This window comes from Diorhabda sublineata, chromosome X (assembly GCF_026230105.1).
Source record: "Diorhabda sublineata isolate icDioSubl1.1 chromosome X, icDioSubl1.1, whole genome shotgun sequence".
Lineage (NCBI taxonomy): Eukaryota > Metazoa > Arthropoda > Insecta > Coleoptera > Chrysomelidae > Diorhabda > Diorhabda sublineata.
In genome coordinates this window covers 3,724,631-3,743,736 of record NC_079485.1, presented here as the reverse complement: position 1 = coordinate 3,743,736, position 19,106 = coordinate 3,724,631, and the positions used below count along the sequence as shown (strand labels likewise).

The following is a 19,106-nucleotide window of genomic DNA, read 5'->3' as shown; positions in this document are numbered from 1 at the left end:
GAAAATATTATCAAATTTTTTGTTTGAACAGGTTTAAAAGATACTAGAATTAATTCCTCCTGTTATGAAGTTAGATTTTAGTAATAAATGGTCGGTTTCACTCATATTTTTTATATAATTCCTTGAATATATTGTATGCTCAATCAAATATTTTTTCTTCTTCTTTCGTTCAATAGCAAGTGAGAAATCTTTCAAACAGTGTGTAATATTTTAGTTTTATTATGCTTATTATACTAATCTAAACAGGTTTCCCAAAAAGTCATCAAGTCATGGTCGTAAAAATGGGAAAACAAGGAGAAATCTGAAACATGGAAAAAGACCCTAGGTCTGAAACAATCAAAAATATTTCTTTCATATTCCGCCAGTTGTCCAAAAAGCCTCCTTATCAACATAAAGAAGAATGTAATAGTAGCAATTTCACAATGTTTCAAGATTTATTTAACTGTATTGCAAAAGTATTGAGGACTAAGTTGGAATTTTTGGAACCATTGGTGATATTCATACTTTTCGATAACCAAGTTATCGTCTTCAGAGACTAAAGGTAAGCTTTATTAAGTATTAAAGAAATTAAATATTGTTCCAATCTTGTGTTGGACAAAATGGAGACAAGAAATCGGAATATACTTAGATATATCAAGTTATGAATTGATAATAGTTCTGCAGTATCTAAAAATGGCTAGTATTCATTAATTACATTTTATAAGTTATTTTTTTTTATTTAATTCAGTTGAAACCAACTACAATTTTTGCTCTATTTGTATAATGCTCTGGGAATATACACAAACCCTTGGCTAATCTGCTTCAGACTTTTGAATATATCAGCTATGAATGGTGATGGGTGATTGCTCGTAGCTGTAGCTACATGTTGTTCGTCTTTATTTGTTCTAGTATCATTTAATACTGCTCATACAAAAGAATTGAAAAATATAATCAACAGAGTACATTAGTTTATGTATCCAACAATATTTTAAAACAATTGTTAGGTAATCCTGAGAAGGAAGAACAAAAACAAGCACATAGAGAAACGGGATTATTGATAGAAAAGATGATCAAAAATGAGTTAATGGATTTTAGAAACATGTGGAGAAGAAAATATTGTTTCACTGGTAGATATGCACCAACAAAAAGAGAAGAAGAAGAAGAAAAACAAGAGTTTTATAATACTCTGAAGGAGTATGTGGGAAAATTCCTAAACGCCATATATTTATTTTATTCGGAGCTTTCAGTGCTCGAATAGGGAGAAATTAATTCGTAAATACCGTCGCAGGGAAGCATACAATCCATAAATCCGTAGATGGAAATGGTATGCGAGTGGTGTTCTGGAGGACTCCTGTTAGTATTTGTAGGTTGCTTTTGCCTAGTTGTATACATTCAGCAGATCTTCTATGGTTATAGCTTCCCAGGAGTGTCTAGATATAATAATAGTTTGAATAGAGATAAAAGGTCATTTCCTGGCAGTTTACTATGAGTATGTTGCCTACTGGAGATTTACTTTAGGAGAAGCTTTAGTATAGACGCAAGTTTTTTGTTTACATTATGCATCTTGAGATGATAACATGTTTATTCAAGTTTGTTAATTACGAATAACAGCAAAAGGTTCCAGAAATACTAACATAGTTAGTTAATTATATCATACAACTTTTATCAAAGTTCCCTCTTCCTTTTATGCATGGTATTCAACAGTATATGTAAGTATTTGTTGGGTTTTCTGTTAGGCGACCAACCATAATCATGATAATCATTAAATACCAGTAAAATTACTGTTGATTGTCTGAAAACAACTATCTTTAATGCGGCATGGCAATCTACTACCATTCGGATTAATCAGTAGTATTTTTTTGAACACTTAGTTATACCACCAAGGTTCTGTACCAATTAAAACATTTTTCCGTAACCTTTAAAACATAATCTGATTCTTGTTTTGTTTGTAAGAAGTGTTAACTATATATTCAGCTTGTGGTACCTGAGAACTCCATGAAGTTTTTTCTGATTCCACCATTGAAAATTCTTAGGAGGAAGAGAATATACCAAAACATTTACATTCACAATCAATGAGGTTGCTTCCTGTGGTGAAGAATTCCTTCTACAGCAAATATTACCATTTCTTTTTCTAGAGCACGTGAGCTTGGAATAAAAGTATCTGTAATGAACAATAGTTTGAATTATATCCCTTTATTGAAATATAACAAACCTTAAAAGACATATTGTATGGCATTAAACCGATATCGAACAACTCACTGGAATAGATATGTTGAGTCCAGTTTGAAATTTGATCTAGGAATTTTGTAAGAAAAGTGGTAAGTATAATACCAGTTCTACTTCTGCTAACCACTCAATCTTTCCATCGCCAATAAAATGGATGTTTAAACTCTACAATCGCGATCGATTTCAATTAATTTCGGACTATATATCTGCTGGATCCAAATTCATCTAAAATGAAATGAAATATTACATTGAGACACTGATAATATGTTGAGTTCAATTTGCTGGTTTATTATTATCAATTAGTTTGAAGAACACTTTTATCTGGGGGCTCTTACCAGATTCAATCACACATGACACACATTTATTATTTTGAGTGTATTATCTCTCCATGTATTACTCAAAATGTAACAGTTTGAGTTCATACAACTATTAAATTTTACAATAAGCAAATATAATATATTAGTCAACACTATTAAACCAGCTTTTTTAAATGCGGAATCCAAGTAACAGATTTCACCCAGAGAGCTGATGGATATGTGTGTTTCCTGTAGCCTTCCCTCTAAGTCTTCTTAGGAGGTCCACGGGGATTATAACTGCCACTACTAGAACTTTATTAAACATCATACATTCATTATTTCAGCAGATAATTTGGAGAACTTATATTAATTTCAAAACATAAGCGGATTTTTTGGTTTACAATATCAAAATATTGTAAACAAGTAAAGAGAATCGATGACATTATTAAAATATTCGTTATTTGAAAAGGTCTTCATGTTTTTTTAATGATCTTGACCTCAAAATAAACTAAAACTCAGAAATAACTATAAAATTCACTGTAAAAAAGTTCTTAATTGAGGAAGAGAATATTTTATGATACTCCCTTATCATAGTATTTCCGATATGAATGCATAAGATATTTTTATACGTTCTTGCCCACTTGCTTGTGTAGGAATTTCAAACAACTATGCAAAATGTGTTATATGGAAATTGTTGATATACTACTAAAAAAATGTTATTGTTTGAGATGAAAACTAGTCTTCTATTAAAATTAGTACCAAAGCACTATCACAATTTTTGAATAATTGGAATAAAGTATTTCTAAATAACATATAGCATACAGGTATTCAGTTCTGAGTATTAGATTTTCCATTGGAAGTTGTCTGTTATCATATATTCACTAATATTGATTCTATAATTTGGAAGCAACTAATTCTGAAAACACATTTATTATTATTATACTAATATTATATATTTAAAATTTTAGTGCGAACATTTTACATACGAATATTTAAGCTTTGTTTAAAAATATATTTAAATAAGATAATTATTATTAATTATAGATATTCTCTGATGGCCATAGATAAGTATAAAAGTAGAGAATCTAAGTATCTATGATCTTAGACTTTAGCCTGGTTATTCAGCGTTTTAGCCAAAAAATTCAGACGTACTCATTTGAATAAAGTGAAGTAGGATATCTTTTCTCTGGTACTCAGAAAACTTCTTCAAGAATTCAAACTAAAAATCGAAATTATTATCTTTCTATGAGGGCATAGAATAATTTTCAACTCTGAAGTAAAGTGTTCTATAAGTCCAGTTGTAATCTGTCAAAATTAAATTGTGTCTCTTTCTAATTAGGAAAACAGTCATGAATTAATTGAATGAGAATAATCTTAATAAAATAGACGTTAACGGTTGTATAATAATTAATTCGAAACTTAAGTATGATTTCAAAAGCGATTCTGATTATTAACAATCATTGGTAATCACTTATTTTTGAAACTTTTTCGTTCTGTCCTTACATCTGTCAATTCAAATTTGAATCATCCTACCTCCGAAAAAAAAAAATTGTCACTAAGCAACAAATATTTATTGAATATTATTTCATTTTCTATTAAGATTTCGAAATTTGTGCCGGTGAATATTTTTTCTCCCGTCAAAATTATTTATTTACTGCGAAAGTTTTCGAATTCGTGCGTTTAGAAGTTGAGGTAAGTGAATTCAAACATGTTATTGTCTTTTCAGCTATTAATTTTTATTCTAGGTGCTTGTTTCCACGATGGCAGCTCTTATAACCGACGTAATGAGTTCCATTGCTACCTTAAAGGACCGTAAAGGCTCGTCTCTCGATGAAATAATCAATCATATCAACTCCCAAAGAAAAACCAAGTTGAAAAATGCCTCTATGCAAGTTAAGAAAGCTCTAACGACCGGAATTCAAAATGGTCTTCTGAAAAAAGCCAATGGAAAGTTTAAATTAGGTGAGTACTTGGAAATTCTCTTTATATTACTTTAAATACCATATTTCACCACATATTTTAGAATATAAATGCTTCTCTAGTATCTTAAAGGTTTTAAATAAGCTCTCCTTCAAGTAAATTTAAATATTTTTGATAGGTATCGGCTCCAAGCAGTTCACCATGTTCCAAAACTTCAAGAATTTGGAAAAGAGAAGGGCTCCAGTCAAGGAAATGCAAGCAAGAGCTAGACGTCAGCAAGGAAAACAACGCAGTCTTATTAAAAGTGCAAAGAGCAAGCAGAAAGAGGAATCATCAAGAATCTCCAAGTTAGCCAAAAGTCTCAAGCTACCAATAATAGAAATACGCAGTCGTGGACGACGCCCTAAGAATACGAGAAGACGTAGACGAAGAACAAAGAGACGAAGACATGATGTACACAGTGAGTAGTAATCCAAATATTATTTTCATAACAAATACTTATCTACAAATGAATTTGATAATAATATTATGAATTTTATTTACAGCCAAAGCAGAGCCGATGGATCGCAGCAGACGTCCACGTCGTAAAGGAACGAAGCGTAGGCCACGACGATCATCAAAATATGGAAGAAGGAAATAGTGTCATTAAACCATGAATCTCATTGTATTGAAACATGAATCATTTACTTTGTTATATTTACTCATTTTATTGTATACATTCACTCAAATATATCATCTCCATGATCAAATCTTGTTTTATTTACTCAAACAAATTAATATTCCTTAACTTTAACAGAAGATCTGTTTCAATGAAGAGCAATAATTAATTTTTTCAAATTGATTTTTGTTGTTTGGTTTTTCATCAATATACAAGGACTTGTATGAAATAAGATCGTTTTCTATTGATAATTGAAATATTATAAAGTCTATGAACTAGAGGAATTGATATTTGTTTTTAGAAAGTTCACCATTCATCTTATATTACCAATAATATTCTACAGGCTTATGTGGACCATATGATTCACATATCTTTCCTCAGACTTGGTTCTATTACTCTAGAGTGTGTAAAGTCTCATGTCGCTCAATACAAGAGATTAGTGGCTATTCATCTCATATCATCCTGAACAGAATAACTATTAATACTGCACCAACACTCAAGATTATACTGTGTGATGTGTTTTTGCTTAACCAAGTTATCGTATTCATATATAAAAGATGAACTAATCCTTTTTCAACTCCAATGGGAAACCTTTTCAATCAGTGATCTTCCTTCAGGGATAATTTCACATTAGTTTATATCAAATTAATTACAAGGTAGATTTTAAAGATTAGGCTTTTTGTCTCTGTTTCTTAGAACAGTTTCAAAATTTTTAAATACATACAACATGGTATTGGTAGATACTTTTTCAAACAATTTAACATTATTTAGCCCAACATACTTTCCATCACAATCAAAACAGGAGGGAAAAGAACTAGAGCAACTTTCTCCTGTTTTTCAGTAAGATTTTAGAAATAACTAGTTTCACTGGAAGCTTTCTTAGATCTATGAAGATTAATCAATTTATTTACTATTTTTCTAACAGAATTGTTGAGTGTTCTCCATCATATCTATTTTCTTCTTGTATTTTCCAACATTAACTGGGAGTTCATTAGAAAAAAGTTCAAAAACAAGAACATACGGGAATGAGATTTATGAGGATAAGAGTATTAGAGTACAAGAAGGTATGGTGAATGTTTCACTGCTTATGTGCCCCATAAAAAAAAGAAGGCGAAGATAAAAAACAGAAATTTATGATATTCTAAAGGAAATATGACAAAAATTAATAAGAATGATCACTTCTTGGTTTTTACGAAACTGAATAATACGAAATGAAGAGGTAGGCAAAAGTAGAACCTGGGATATCTAAATAATGGGAACGTTAGTAGTATATACATATAGAGATCTGTGAACACAACAAGAGGAAAATGTAGAAGAAAATTGAGAGAGTATAAATAAGTTTAATAAAAATGTAGCAGAAAAGAGGTGGGTTCAAAAAATAATACAATAAGAAATAACTAGATCAAGAAGAAATTAAATACGACAGTTTCTATCTAATAAACTATAAGAGGGATTGTGAGACTTGGTCTTTATCACTACTTCAACCATTCTTGAATTTAACGATTTCAATACTTGGAAATGCATATAATAAAGTATCGGTGGATACATTTTCAAACAATTTTATATTATTTAGCTCAATATACTTTACATAAAACTATACAGGAATTAAGTTAACAAATTCAGTATATTATCCTTATGACAAATATTTTAAAATATCCTTCAATTTGTAAACTAACTTGGAATGTTGAAAATATTATCAAATTTTTTGTTTGAACAGGTTTAAAAGATACTAGAATTAATTTCTCCTGTTATGAAGTTAGATTTTAGTAATAAATGGTCGGTTTCACTCATATTTTTTATATAATTCCTTGAATATATTGTATGCTCAATCAAATATTTTTTCTTCTTCTTTCGTTCAATAGCAAGTGAGAAATCTTTCAAACAGTGTGTAATATTTTAGTTTTATTATGCTTATTATACTAATCTAAACAGGTTTCCCAAAAAGTCATCAAGTCATGGTCGTAAAAATGGGAAAACAAGGAGAAATCTGAAACATGGAAAAAGACCCTAGGTCTGAAACAATCATAAATATTTCTTTCATATTCCGCCAGTTGTCCAAAAAGCCTCCTTATCAACATAAAGAAGAATGTAATAGTAGCAATTTCACAATGTTTCAAGATTTATTTAACTGTATTGCAAAAGTATTGAGGACCAAGTTGGAATTTTTGGAACCATTGGTGATATTCATACTTTTCGATAACCAAGTTATCGTCTTCAGAGACTAAAGGTAAGCTTTATTAAGTATTAAAGAAATTAAATATTGTTCCAATCTTGTGTTGGACAAAATGGAGACAAGAAATCGGAATATACTTAGATATATCAAGTTATGAATTGTTAATAGTTCTGCAGTATCTAAAAATGGCTAGTATTCATTAATTACATTTTATAAGTTATTTTTTTTTTATTTAATTCAGTTGAAACCAACTACAATTTTTGCTCTATTTGTATAATGCTCTGGGAATATACACAAACCCTTGGCTAATCTGCTTCAGACTTTTGAATATATCAGCTATGAATGGTGATGGGTGATTGCTCGTAGCTGTAGCTACATGTTGTTCGTCTTTATTTGTTCTAGTATCATTTAATACTGCTCATACAAAAGAATTGAAAAATATATTCAACAGAGTACATTAGTTTATGTATCCAACAATATTTTAAAACAATTGTTAGGTAATCCTGAGAAGGAAGAACAAAAACAAGCACATAGAGAAACGGGATTATTGATAGAAAAGATGATCAAAAATGAGTTAATGGATTTTAGAAACATGTGGAGAAGAAAATATTGTTTCACTGGTAGATATGCACCAACAAAAAGAGAAGACGAAGAAGAAAAACAAGAGTTTTATAATACTCTGAAGGAGTATGTGGGAAAATTCCTAAACGCCATATATTTATTTTATTCGGAGCTTTCAGTGCTCAAATAGGGAGAAATTAATTCGTAAATACCGTCGCAGGGAAGCATACAATCCATAAATCCGTAGATGGAAATGGTATACGATTTTGCAATCCTGCAGTAGAATATTATAGATATGTACATTGTGGGAAACAGACATTACTATAAAAATTAAGTGGATTTTACATAGAAGAAGCACTGAAAATCCAAAAAAAGCTAACGTACTAATAGTAAAAAACGGATAAAATATAAAAACATTTGTCAAATCATACAGAATAGATGCAGACTCTGATCACTTCTTGGACTTACCAAAACTAAAGTTGGAAATAAATTATAATAACAGCAGGTAAACAAAGGTGGAATCTAGGACAGTTATGATTGTGACGGAAAGTTTGTTGGTCTTATTAGAAGTATCTGACTCATTTAAAATAAGGAACGACAGAAAAATAGGATAACGTCGAGGATGTTAATCAAAATCATATAATAAGAAGTAGTTATGTAAAATTGTTAAAAAATGATTGTTGGATGCATTTAAGTATTGATATTTCTAGATGTACATATGTTTATATTAGGTTACCAAGTAGACCACAACCCAAAGGAACATGTGGAGAAGAAAATATTGTTTCACTGGTAGATATGCACCAACAAAAAGAGAAGACGAAGAAGAAAAACAAGAGTTTTATAATACTCTGAAGGAGTATGTGGGAAAATTCCTAAACGCCATATATTTATTTTATTCGGAGCTTTCAGTGCTCGAATAGGGAGAAATTAATTCGTAAATACCGTCGCAGGGAAGCATACAATCCATAAATCCGTAGATGGAAATGGTATGCGAGTGGTGTTCTGGAGGACTCCTGTTAGTATTTGTAGGTTGCTTTTGCCTAGTTGTATACATTCAGCAGATCTTCTATGGTTATAGCTTCCCAGGAGTGTCTAGATATAATAATAGTTTGAATAGAGATAAAAGGTCATTTCCTGGCAGTTTACTATGAGTATGTTGCCTACTGGAGATTTACTTTAGGAGAAGCTTTAGTATAGACGCAAGTTTTTTGTTTACCTTATGCATCTTGAGATGATAACATGTTTATTCAAGTTTGTTAATTACGAATAACAGCAAAAGGTTCCAGAAATACTAACATAGTTAGTTAATTATATCATACAACTTTTATCAAAGTTCCCTCTTCCTTTTATGCATGGTATTCAACAGTATATGTAAGTATTTGTTGGGTTTTCTGTTAGGCGACCAACCATAATCATGATAATCATTAAATACCAGTAAAATTACTGTTGATTGTCTGAAAACAACTATCTTTAATGCGGCATGGCAATCTACTATCATTTGGATCAATCAGTAATATTTTTTTGAACACTTGGTTATACCACCAAAAAGTTCTATGACAATTAAAACATTTTTCCGTAACCTTTAAAACATAATCTGATTTTTGTTTTGTTTGTAAGAAGTGTTAACTATATATTCAGCTTGTGGTACCTGAGAACTCCATGAAGTTTTTTCTGATTCCACCATTGAAAATTCTTAGGAGGAAGAGAATATACCAAAACATTTACATTCACAATCAATGAGGTTGCTTCCTGTGGTGAAGAATTCCTTCTACAGCAAATATTACCATTTCTTTTTCTGGAGCACGTGAGCATGGAATAAAAGTATCTGTAATGAACAATAGTTTGAATTATATCCCTTTATTGAAATATAACAAACCTTAAAAGACATATTGTATGGCATTAAACCGATATCGAACAACTCACTGGAATAGATATGTCGAGTCCAGTTTGAAATCTGATCTAGGAATTTTGTTAAGAAAAGCGGTAACTTTAATACCAGTTCTACTTCTGCTAATCAATCAATCTTTCCATCGCCAATAAAATGGATGTTTAAACTCTACAATCGCGATCGATTTCAATTAATTTCGGACTATATATCTGCTGGATCCAAATTCATCTAAAATGAAATGAAATATTACATTGAGACACTGATAATATGTTGAGTTCAATTTGCTGGTTTATTATTATCAATTAGTTTGAAGAACACTTTTATCTGGGGGCTCTTACCAGATTCAATCACACATGACACACATTTATTATTTTGAGTGTATTATCTCTCCATGTATTACTCAAAATGTAACAGTTTGAGTTCATACAACTATTAAATTTTACAATAAGCAAATATAATATATTAGTCAACACTATTAAACCAGCTTTTATTTTTAAATGCGGAATCCAAGTAACAGATTTCACCCAGAGAGCTGATGGATATGTGTGTTTCCTGTAGCCTTCCCTCTAAGTCTTCTTAGGAGGTCCACGGGGATTATAACTGCCACTACTAGAACTTTATTAAACATCATACATTCATTATTTCAGCAGATAATTTGGAGAACTTATATTAATTTCAAAACATAAGCGGATTTTTTGGTTTACAATATCAAAATATTGTAAACAAGTAAAGAGAATCGATGACATTATTAAAATATTCGTTATTTGAAAAGGTCTTCATGTTTTTTTAATGATCCTGACCTCACAATAAACTAAAACTCAGAAATAACTATAAAATTCACTGTAAAAAAGTTCTTAATTGAGGAAGAGAATATTTTATGATACTCCCTTATCATAGTATTTCCGATATGAATGCATAAGATATTTTTATACGTTCTTGCTCACTTGCTTGTGTATGAATTTCAAACAACTATGCAAAATGTGTTATATGGAAATTGTTGATATACTACTAAAAAAATGTTATAGTTATGTTCAAGATTATTACGAAATTAAAATATTGCTTTTAAGTTTATATTGAGATGGAAACTAGTCTTCTATAATGTTAGACTTTTCTATTAGAATTAGTACCAAAGCACTAACAAAATTTTTGAATAATTGGAATAAAGTATTTCTAAATAACATATAGCATACAGGTATTCAGTAGGATATCTTTTCTCTGATACTCAGAAAACTTCTTCGATTTAAGAATTTAAACTAAAAATCGAAATTATTATCTTTCTATGAGGGCATAGAATAATTTTCAACTCTGAAGTAAAGTGTTCTATAAGTCCAGTTGTAATCCGTCAAAATTAAATTGTGCCTCTTTCTAATTAGGAAAACAGTCATGAATTAATTGAATGAGAATAATCTGAATAAAATAGACGTTAACGGTTGTTTAAAAATTAATTCGAAACTTAAGTATGATTTCAAAAGCGATTCTGATTATTAACAATCATTGGTAATCACTTATTTTTGAAACTTTTTCGTTCTGTCCTTACATCTGTCAATTCAAATTTGAATCATCCTACCTCCGAAAAAAAAAAATTGTCACTAAGCAACAAATATTTATTGAATATTATTTCATTTTCTATTAAGATTTCGAAATTTGTGCCGGTGAATATTTTTTCTCCCGTCAAAATTATTTATTTACTGCGAAAGTTTTCGAATTCGTGCGTTTAGAAGTTGAGGTAAGTGAATTCAAACATGTTATTGTCTTTTCAGCTATTAATTTTTATTCTAGGTGCTTGTTTCCACGATGGCAGCTCTTATAACCGACGTAATGAGTTCCATTGCTACCTTAAAGGACCGTAAAGGCTCGTCTCTCGATGAAATAATCAATCATATCAACTCCCAAAGAAAAACCAAGTTGAAAAATGCCTCTATGCAAGTTAAGAAAGCTCTAACGACCGGAATTCAAAATGGTCTTCTGAAAAAAGCCAATGGAAAGTTTAAATTAGGTGAGTACTTGGAAATTCTCTTTATATTACTTTAAATACCATATTTCACCACATATTTTAGAATTTCAATGCTTCTCTAGTATCTTAAGGGTTTTAAATGAGCTCTCCTTCAAGTAAATTTAAATATTTTTGATAGGTATCAGCTCCAAGCAGTTCACCATGTTCCAAAACTTCAAGAATTTGGAAAAGAGAAGGGCTCCAGTCAAGGAAATGCAAGCAAGAGCTAGACGTCAGCAAGGAAAACAACGCAGTCTTATTAAAAGTGCAAAGAGCAAGCAGAAAGAGGAATCATCAAGAATCTCCAAGATAGCCAAAAGTCTCAAGCTACCAATAATAGAAATACGCAGTCGTGGACGACGCCCTAAGAATACGAGAAGACGTAGACGAAGAACAAAGAGACGAAGACATGATGTACACAGTGAGTAGTAATCCAAATATTATTTTCATAACAAATACTTATCTACAAATGAATTTGATAATAATATGAATTTTATTTACAGCCAAAGCAGAGCCGATGGATCGCAGCAGACGTCCACGTCGTAAAGGAACGAAGCGTAGGCCACGACGATCATCAAAATATGGAAGAAGGAAATAGTGTCATTAAACCATAATCTCATTGTATTGAAACATGAAACATTTACTTTGTTATATTTACTCATTTTATTGTATACATTCACTCAAATATATCATCTCCATGATCAAATCTTGTTTTATTTACTCAAACAAATTAATATTCCTTAACTTTAACAGAAGATCTGTTTCAATGAAGAGCAATAATTAATTTTTTCAAATTGATTTTTGTTATTTGGTTTTTCATCAATATACAAGGACTTATATGAAATAAGAACGTTTTCTATTGATAATTGAAATATTATAAAGTCTATGAACTAGAGGAATGGATATTTGTTTTTAGAAAGTTCACCATTCATCTTATATTACCAATAATATTCTACAGGCTTATGTGGACCATATGATTCACATATCTTTCCTCAGACTTGGTTCTATTACTCTAGAGTATGTAAAGTCTCATGTCGCTCAATACAAGAGATTAGTGGCTATTCATCTCATATCATCCTGAACAGAATAACTATTAATACTGCACCAACACTCAAAATTATACTGTGTGATGTGTTTTTGCTTAACCAAGTTATCTTATTCATATATAAAAGATGAACTAATCCTTTTTCAACTCCAATGGGAAACCTTTTCAATCAGTGATCTTCCTTCAGGGATAATTTCACATTAGTTTATATCAAATTAATTACAAGGTAGATTTTGAAGATTAGGCTTTTTGTCTCTGTTTCTTAGATCTAACAATTTCAAAATTTTTAAATAGATACAACATGGTATTGGTAGATACTTTTTCAAACAATTTAACATTATTTATCTATGAGGATTCATCAATTTATTTACTATTTTTCTAACAGAATTGTTGAGTATTCTCAATCATTTCTATTTTCTTCTTGTATTTTCCAACATTAACTGGGAGTTCATTTGAAAAAAGTTCAAAAACAAGAACATACGGGAATGAGATTTATGAGGATAAGATGATCAAAAGCTAGTTGATGGAATTTAGTAGCCTGCGGGGAGGAGTATGTTATATTAGAGTACAAGAAGGTATGGTGAATGTTTCACTGCTTATATTCCCCATCAAAAAAAGAAGGCGAAGATAAAAAACAGAAATTTATGATATTCTAAAGGAAATATGGCAAAAATTAATAAAAATGACCACTTCTTGGTTTTTACGAAACTGAATAATAATACGAAATGAAGAGATAGGCAAAAGTAGAACCTGGGATATCTAAATAATGGGAACGTTAGGAGTAAATACATATAGAGATCTGTGAACACAACAAGAGGAAAATGTAGAAGAAAATTGAGAGAGTATAAATAAGTTTAATAAAAATGTAGCAGAAAAGAGGTGGGTTCAAAAAATAATACAATAAGAAATAACTAGATCAAGAAGAAATTAAATACGACGGTTTCTATCTAATAAACTATAAGAGGGATTGTGAGACTTGGTCTTTATCACTACTTCAACCATTCTTGAATTTAAAGATTTCAATACTTGGAAATGCATATAATAAAGTATCGGTGGATACATTTTCAAGCAATTTTACATTATTTAGCTCAATATACTTTACATAAAACTATACACGAATTGAGTTTACAAATTCAGTATATTATCCTTATGACAAATATTTTAAAATATCCTTTAATTTGTAAACTAACTTGGAATGTTGGAAATATTATCAAATTTTTTGTTTGAACAGGTTTAAAAGATACTAGAATAGAAATCACTTTTATTTTTTTATCTCATTCCTTAAATATAGTATTGTATTCTCAATAAAATCTTTTTTCTTCTTGTTATATGCCTAGATATATCAAATTATGAATTGTTGATAGTACTGCAATATCTAAAAATAGCTAGTATTCATTGATTACATTTAATAAGTTATTTTTTTTTATTTAATTCAGTTGAAACCAACTACATTTTTTGCTCTATTTGTATTACGCTCTGGGAATATACATAAACCCTTGGCTAATCTGCTTCAGACTTTTGAATATATTAGCTATGAATGGTGATGGGTAATTGCTCGTAGCTGTAGCTACATGTTGTTCGTCTTTATTTGTTCTAGTATCATTCAATACTGCTTATACAAAAGAATTGAACAATATATTCAACAGAGTACATTTGAAGTTAGTTTATGTATCCAACAATATTTTGAAACAATTGTTAGGTAATCCTGAGGAGGAAGAACAAAAACAAGCACATAGAGAAAAGGGATTATTAATAGAAAAGATGATCAAAAACGAGTTAATGGATTTTAGAAGCATGTGGAGAAGAAAATATTGTTTCACTGGATATGCACCAACAAAAAGAGAAGACGAAGAAGAAAAACAAGAGTCTTATAATACTCTGAAGGAGTATGTGGGAAAATTCCTAAACTCGAATAGGGAGAAATTAATTCGTAAATACCGTCGCAGGGAAGCATACAATCCATAAATCCGTAGATGGAAATGGTATACGATTTTGCAATCCTGCAGTAGAATATTATAGGTATGTACATTGTGGGAAACAGACATTACTATAAAAATTAAGTGGATTTTACATAGAAGAAGCACTGAAAATCCAAAAAAAGCTAACGTACTAATAGTAAAAAACGGATAAAATATAAAAACATTTGTCAAATCATACAGAATAGATGCAGACTCTGATCACTTCTTGGACTTACCAAAACTAAAGTTGGAAATAAATTATAATAACAGCAGGTAAACAAAGGTGGAATCTAGGACAGCTAAAGAATGAGAATATGAGGGAAATATTAAGGGAAAATTGACAAATTTGCAGAATACATGAAGAGTGAAATATATACGAAAATTCAATATTATAAGGGAAATTAATTAATCGGTGTAATAGAAAATGGAAACCGATCATTTTATATAGGAGAAAATCGGAAGAATTTATCTAATCTGTAACAAATTCATGGATACTGTTTTGTCATTGCTTGAGTACGAATTTCAAACAACTATGCAAAATGTGTTATATGAAAATTGTTAATATACTAAAGAAAATGTTATAGTCATATACATAATTGACAATATAATTTATTATCGCACTGCCAATCAAATACTGTAATAACTTATACAAATACAATTAGGTATTTTTTTACACTCTCAAAAAGAGAAGTAACTGTAACTTCACTAATTCACCAATAAATGGCAGTTAGTGCAGTATTACATTGCAATGAAGTTTATTCCTGGCACTTGAAAGTGATCTCAGTTAGTGTAGCATTACATGTTGTGACAGGTGTTCTATACAGTTAAACGAAAGAAAAAGTAAGAATTTGATAAGTTTGGTGAAAACTAATCACATAACACAGTTTTATTCGCCATTCTAAAAACATGTTTGTCAAGTCTTGCACTAGAACAGCAATGGTTTGATTTAAAAAACATTCTATGGAACAGAAAGATTTTAGTACTAACGTAGTAGTAAAATCTTGTTTCATCGAATTTTTAATCATTTATTCAACTTAAGGATGCAAAACTGTTTATGTTATTAATAGAGATAAACATATTTGTACGTAATGTAACAACATTAATATATTTCATTTTAGGTAATAGTAAAATCTTTAATAAAATAGTCACAAATAAAAAAATAATAATAAAAAAATAGTGTTAAAAACATAATTATTCTATTAAAATGCAAAATAAATCAAGTTGAATCTTTTCTTTTTCCTGAAAATTTTTACTTTTTGAGTCGTTACACTATTTTATTGGAGATGCGATATAATTGAATTTTGTTAAGCTCCCATTTTCATAAAGTACATGAAAAAGTAAAAATGAACATTGTGTCTAATAGAGCAAAACTAAGTTACCTCATCTGTAAAGTGAAAAAAAGTTGACCCTCACAGGACTCGAACATTTTCTAAAGAAGTCTCGATTTGATGGTAATGATCATGAGATGCTCTATAAATAAAGTTGATTATGTTAATTTTGACTTGGAAAACAATAGTTTCCAGAAAAACTGGATCAATAATATCTGAATCGTATAAGATCTGTGGAATTTTCATATTATTTTGCAGTTTGCAAATGTATGAGGTGTGAATCGACTTCAACTAATATGTCTCACAGTCTTGCAAAGAACCTTACAATAATATGTTGAAATGTGTCTTTGTTGGAATGAAATAACTTGAAGACTGTATATAAAAAATTTAAAAGTGGAGATGTGGAAAGAAAAATACCGGAAAAATGTATCCACCATTTTTTTCTACATCAGAAGAAGGCGTCATAGCACAAATAGATTTAAATTCGCAAGTTTTTAGACTATAAGCATGTTCCTACCTGTCCACGGCCGCCTTATTCGCTGGATTTAGCATTTTGTTGTCTATTCAACTGCCACGAACGAGTTGATTTGGATAGTTTGTGCTTCAAATGTTTTCCAGAAAATTTAACCTAAAAATACAATGCATCTCTTACAAAATTTCTACTTATAGTGATGAATGACCAAAATTTACAATTGGAGTCAATAAATAATTATTAATTTAGGAATCACTTACTGATCTTATGAAATTTCGTTTTAATGTTTATTTTGTAACACTATTTGAGCTAGCTACTACCCCCTGCGAGATTTCTTAATATAGGCTGTTATTGCCATCTATTAAGAAATTACTGAAAATTGTACATTAATACCATTGTATAAAGAATATTCTTTATACAATGTTAATACTGAAGAGAGAGACTAGAAACATAGTAGGCTATTCCTAGATACAGAATAAAGGGATAGTTAGATAATATAAAATCTACAGTTAATAATAACGTAGTAATATTTGCAATATTATCACTTGTGTATTTATGTTCCAATAAAGGTATTAACAAAAAGTGTAGAAAGTAGAACTCTACTATTTCTTTCACCATCTATCGCTTACGTAAACATATTCAATTTATTACCAAAATAATAGAGATCTTTATTTCCCAGTAGTTGCGCCACCTATTCTTCACCAGCAAAACTATATCCATTTCAATAACAGAAGTAATACAATCCACAGTCTTTTTTGTATTATTTATTATCCATCAACTAGGGAAGAAATTATATGTATTAATAATTTAATTAATTTATTAATCATGGTAAATTTTCATATAATTAACAAAATAAATATATTTCTACATAATTAAGCTATTATCTATCCATTAAGGTGAATATTTAATTTATTAACAAAAGGAGTAGAGCACTAATTTTTTTGTTATGCTATCTATATTGGTGAGTAGATTAGCAAAAGAAATCTTTTTTATATTCTTCTTCTATTCTTTTATTTATTTGGAACACAATCATTTTATATAAAAGTCAAAATCTATAATATCTAAACATTTTAATTTTAATGCAATTTGATGATCCACAATTTTTATTTCTTTCTATTATGAAAGTTATACAAAAATAAATTATAAAATAGAAAATTTATTTTCGAAAATAAAAATAACTTCGACCGTGACAGGACTCGAACCTGCAATCTTCGGATCCGAAGTCCGACGCCTTATCCATTAGGCCACACGGTCTTTTTAATAATTTTGATTAATGTTTAACTAAACTATAAGTAATTCTAAAGAAATTAAAAATTTCTAAAATCAATTCAAATATACATTAAACTGTGTAAGAAAGTAATAGAAGACATGATGTTTTAAATTGAAAAAATGTACATTCTGCCGTAGAGTTAAGGCATATCAGAATCAAAAATTATCTTTTTAAATTTTTTTATCTGACAATGAATTGAAGATGGACGTATAAAGAGACCTATAATACGACATCATGCATTACGAAGTATTTCTGGTACAAGCACTCCGCTGTATCAAGCATCATCCAGTAGAAGCAGTGACCGCATTAGTCAATGTACTTCCAATCGGAAGTCGCAACCCACAACGGGTTCTTTTTTTAATCCCAGATAATCCAAGGTAGCTTCTACAGTTTGTCCATAAACTCCAGAACTAGGGAAATCATTGTGTTTTATCTAATAATAAGCTACAGCTGTTGGTTTAGTAATGATCGCTACAGGAGAGTTTACAGACGCCCAGTGCAACATTGTTGGAATAATACACAATGGTGGAGGAAGTGTTATGGTCTGGGGTAGTATTAGTTTGGAGGTCAGCACTTATTAGGTCCTATTTGTGGTCCAGGAAGGTTTTCTTACAGCTGTTCGATAGATAACCGACGTTAAACCGCGTATGGTACCACATGCACCATTGTAGTAGAGGAATTTTTATTAATGCATAGTCAATGTACCCTCGCGAATGGCTAGAGTAACACAAAGCCAGTGCCATAAACAGGGCGGTGCCACCGATGCCCAAGCACAGGGCGTAGATTCTAGGGGGTACAAGAATGGCCAGACCAGGCAGGACTATTATTTTTTCGGTTTGCTTCTGATAAGTACCTACTTGCCAGTATCATCATAATCATTATCATCATCATCATCATCATCATCAAAAACAGCGAACGATCGTATTTGTGTTTATCGGAGTCAACCGTTGCGAGTTTATGCAGACACACCCACTTCGGGTGAACTTGCGTTTGAATTTTAGTGAGTGGGACACAGTGGGTGGTATAAGAGGCGAAGGGTCCACTTAAATAGTTCGTCTGTTTGTTTGCTTACATCAGATCTAGTTCTTAAATAAATAGATTTTTCTTCCAAAACATTAGATAATTGGTCTACCAACACCAAGGGCCCGTACATAGCTCTAGCTAGGGTAGCCATAATATCTAAAAAACAAGCTCGCACAGGGCGCAAAAATGCTATTTACGGCTCTGAAAATTCAAACTTCACCTTTTCCACAAAAAATATTGATCATAAGTTTGTAGAAAACTTGGGCTAGGTGTAATATGGGTCGTAGGTTGAAGGTTTTTCTGCCTCGTATCAAGA

The 19,106-nt window shown here is 30.4% G+C and overlaps 3 protein-coding genes and 1 non-coding gene across 9 annotated transcripts in view; 2 read left to right on the top strand and 2 right to left on the bottom strand.

Moving 5' to 3' along the window:
- The window catches only part of LOC130450947 (uncharacterized), a 46,023-nt gene extending 29,164 nt beyond the window's left edge, over positions 1 to 16,859 (bottom strand). For 4 of the 6 annotated variants that reach the window (XR_008910653.1, XR_008910655.1, XR_008910657.1 and 1 more), the window contains exons 1-7: positions 16,758 to 16,844; positions 16,543 to 16,653; positions 16,077 to 16,167; positions 9,690 to 9,929; positions 9,462 to 9,638; positions 2,192 to 2,430; positions 1,964 to 2,140 (exon numbers count right to left, since the gene is read on the bottom strand). The gene's annotated coding sequence lies outside the window, so the exon portion shown is untranslated. Of the gene's footprint in view, positions 1 to 1,963; positions 2,141 to 2,191; positions 2,431 to 9,461; positions 9,639 to 9,689; positions 9,930 to 16,076; positions 16,168 to 16,542; positions 16,654 to 16,757 lie in introns of all 6 variants that reach the window. The other 2 variants (XR_008910654.1, XR_008910652.1) reach the window with 2 other exon arrangements.
- LOC130450948 (spermatid-specific protein T1-like) lies at positions 4,577 to 5,358 on the top strand. Its single transcript, XM_056789699.1, has 2 exons — positions 4,577 to 4,881; positions 4,967 to 5,358. The coding sequence occupies exons 1-2, from the start codon at positions 4,623 to 4,625 to the stop codon at positions 5,059 to 5,061; spliced, it is 354 nt and encodes a 117-aa protein (XP_056645677.1). The 5' UTR covers positions 4,577 to 4,622; the 3' UTR covers positions 5,062 to 5,358.
- On the top strand, positions 11,838 to 12,589 carry LOC130450949 (protamine-like). The gene is made up of 2 exons (XM_056789700.1): positions 11,838 to 12,115; positions 12,198 to 12,589. The coding sequence occupies exons 1-2, from the start codon at positions 11,857 to 11,859 to the stop codon at positions 12,290 to 12,292; spliced, it is 354 nt and encodes a 117-aa protein (XP_056645678.1). The 5' UTR covers positions 11,838 to 11,856; the 3' UTR covers positions 12,293 to 12,589.
- An 819-nt stretch (positions 16,860 to 17,678) lies between the features above and the next one.
- Trnar-ucg (transfer RNA arginine (anticodon UCG)) lies at positions 17,679 to 17,751 on the bottom strand. Its single transcript has one exon. It is a non-coding gene; the product is annotated as a tRNA-Arg (tRNA).
- Positions 17,752 to 19,106: the final 1,355 nt, after the last annotated feature.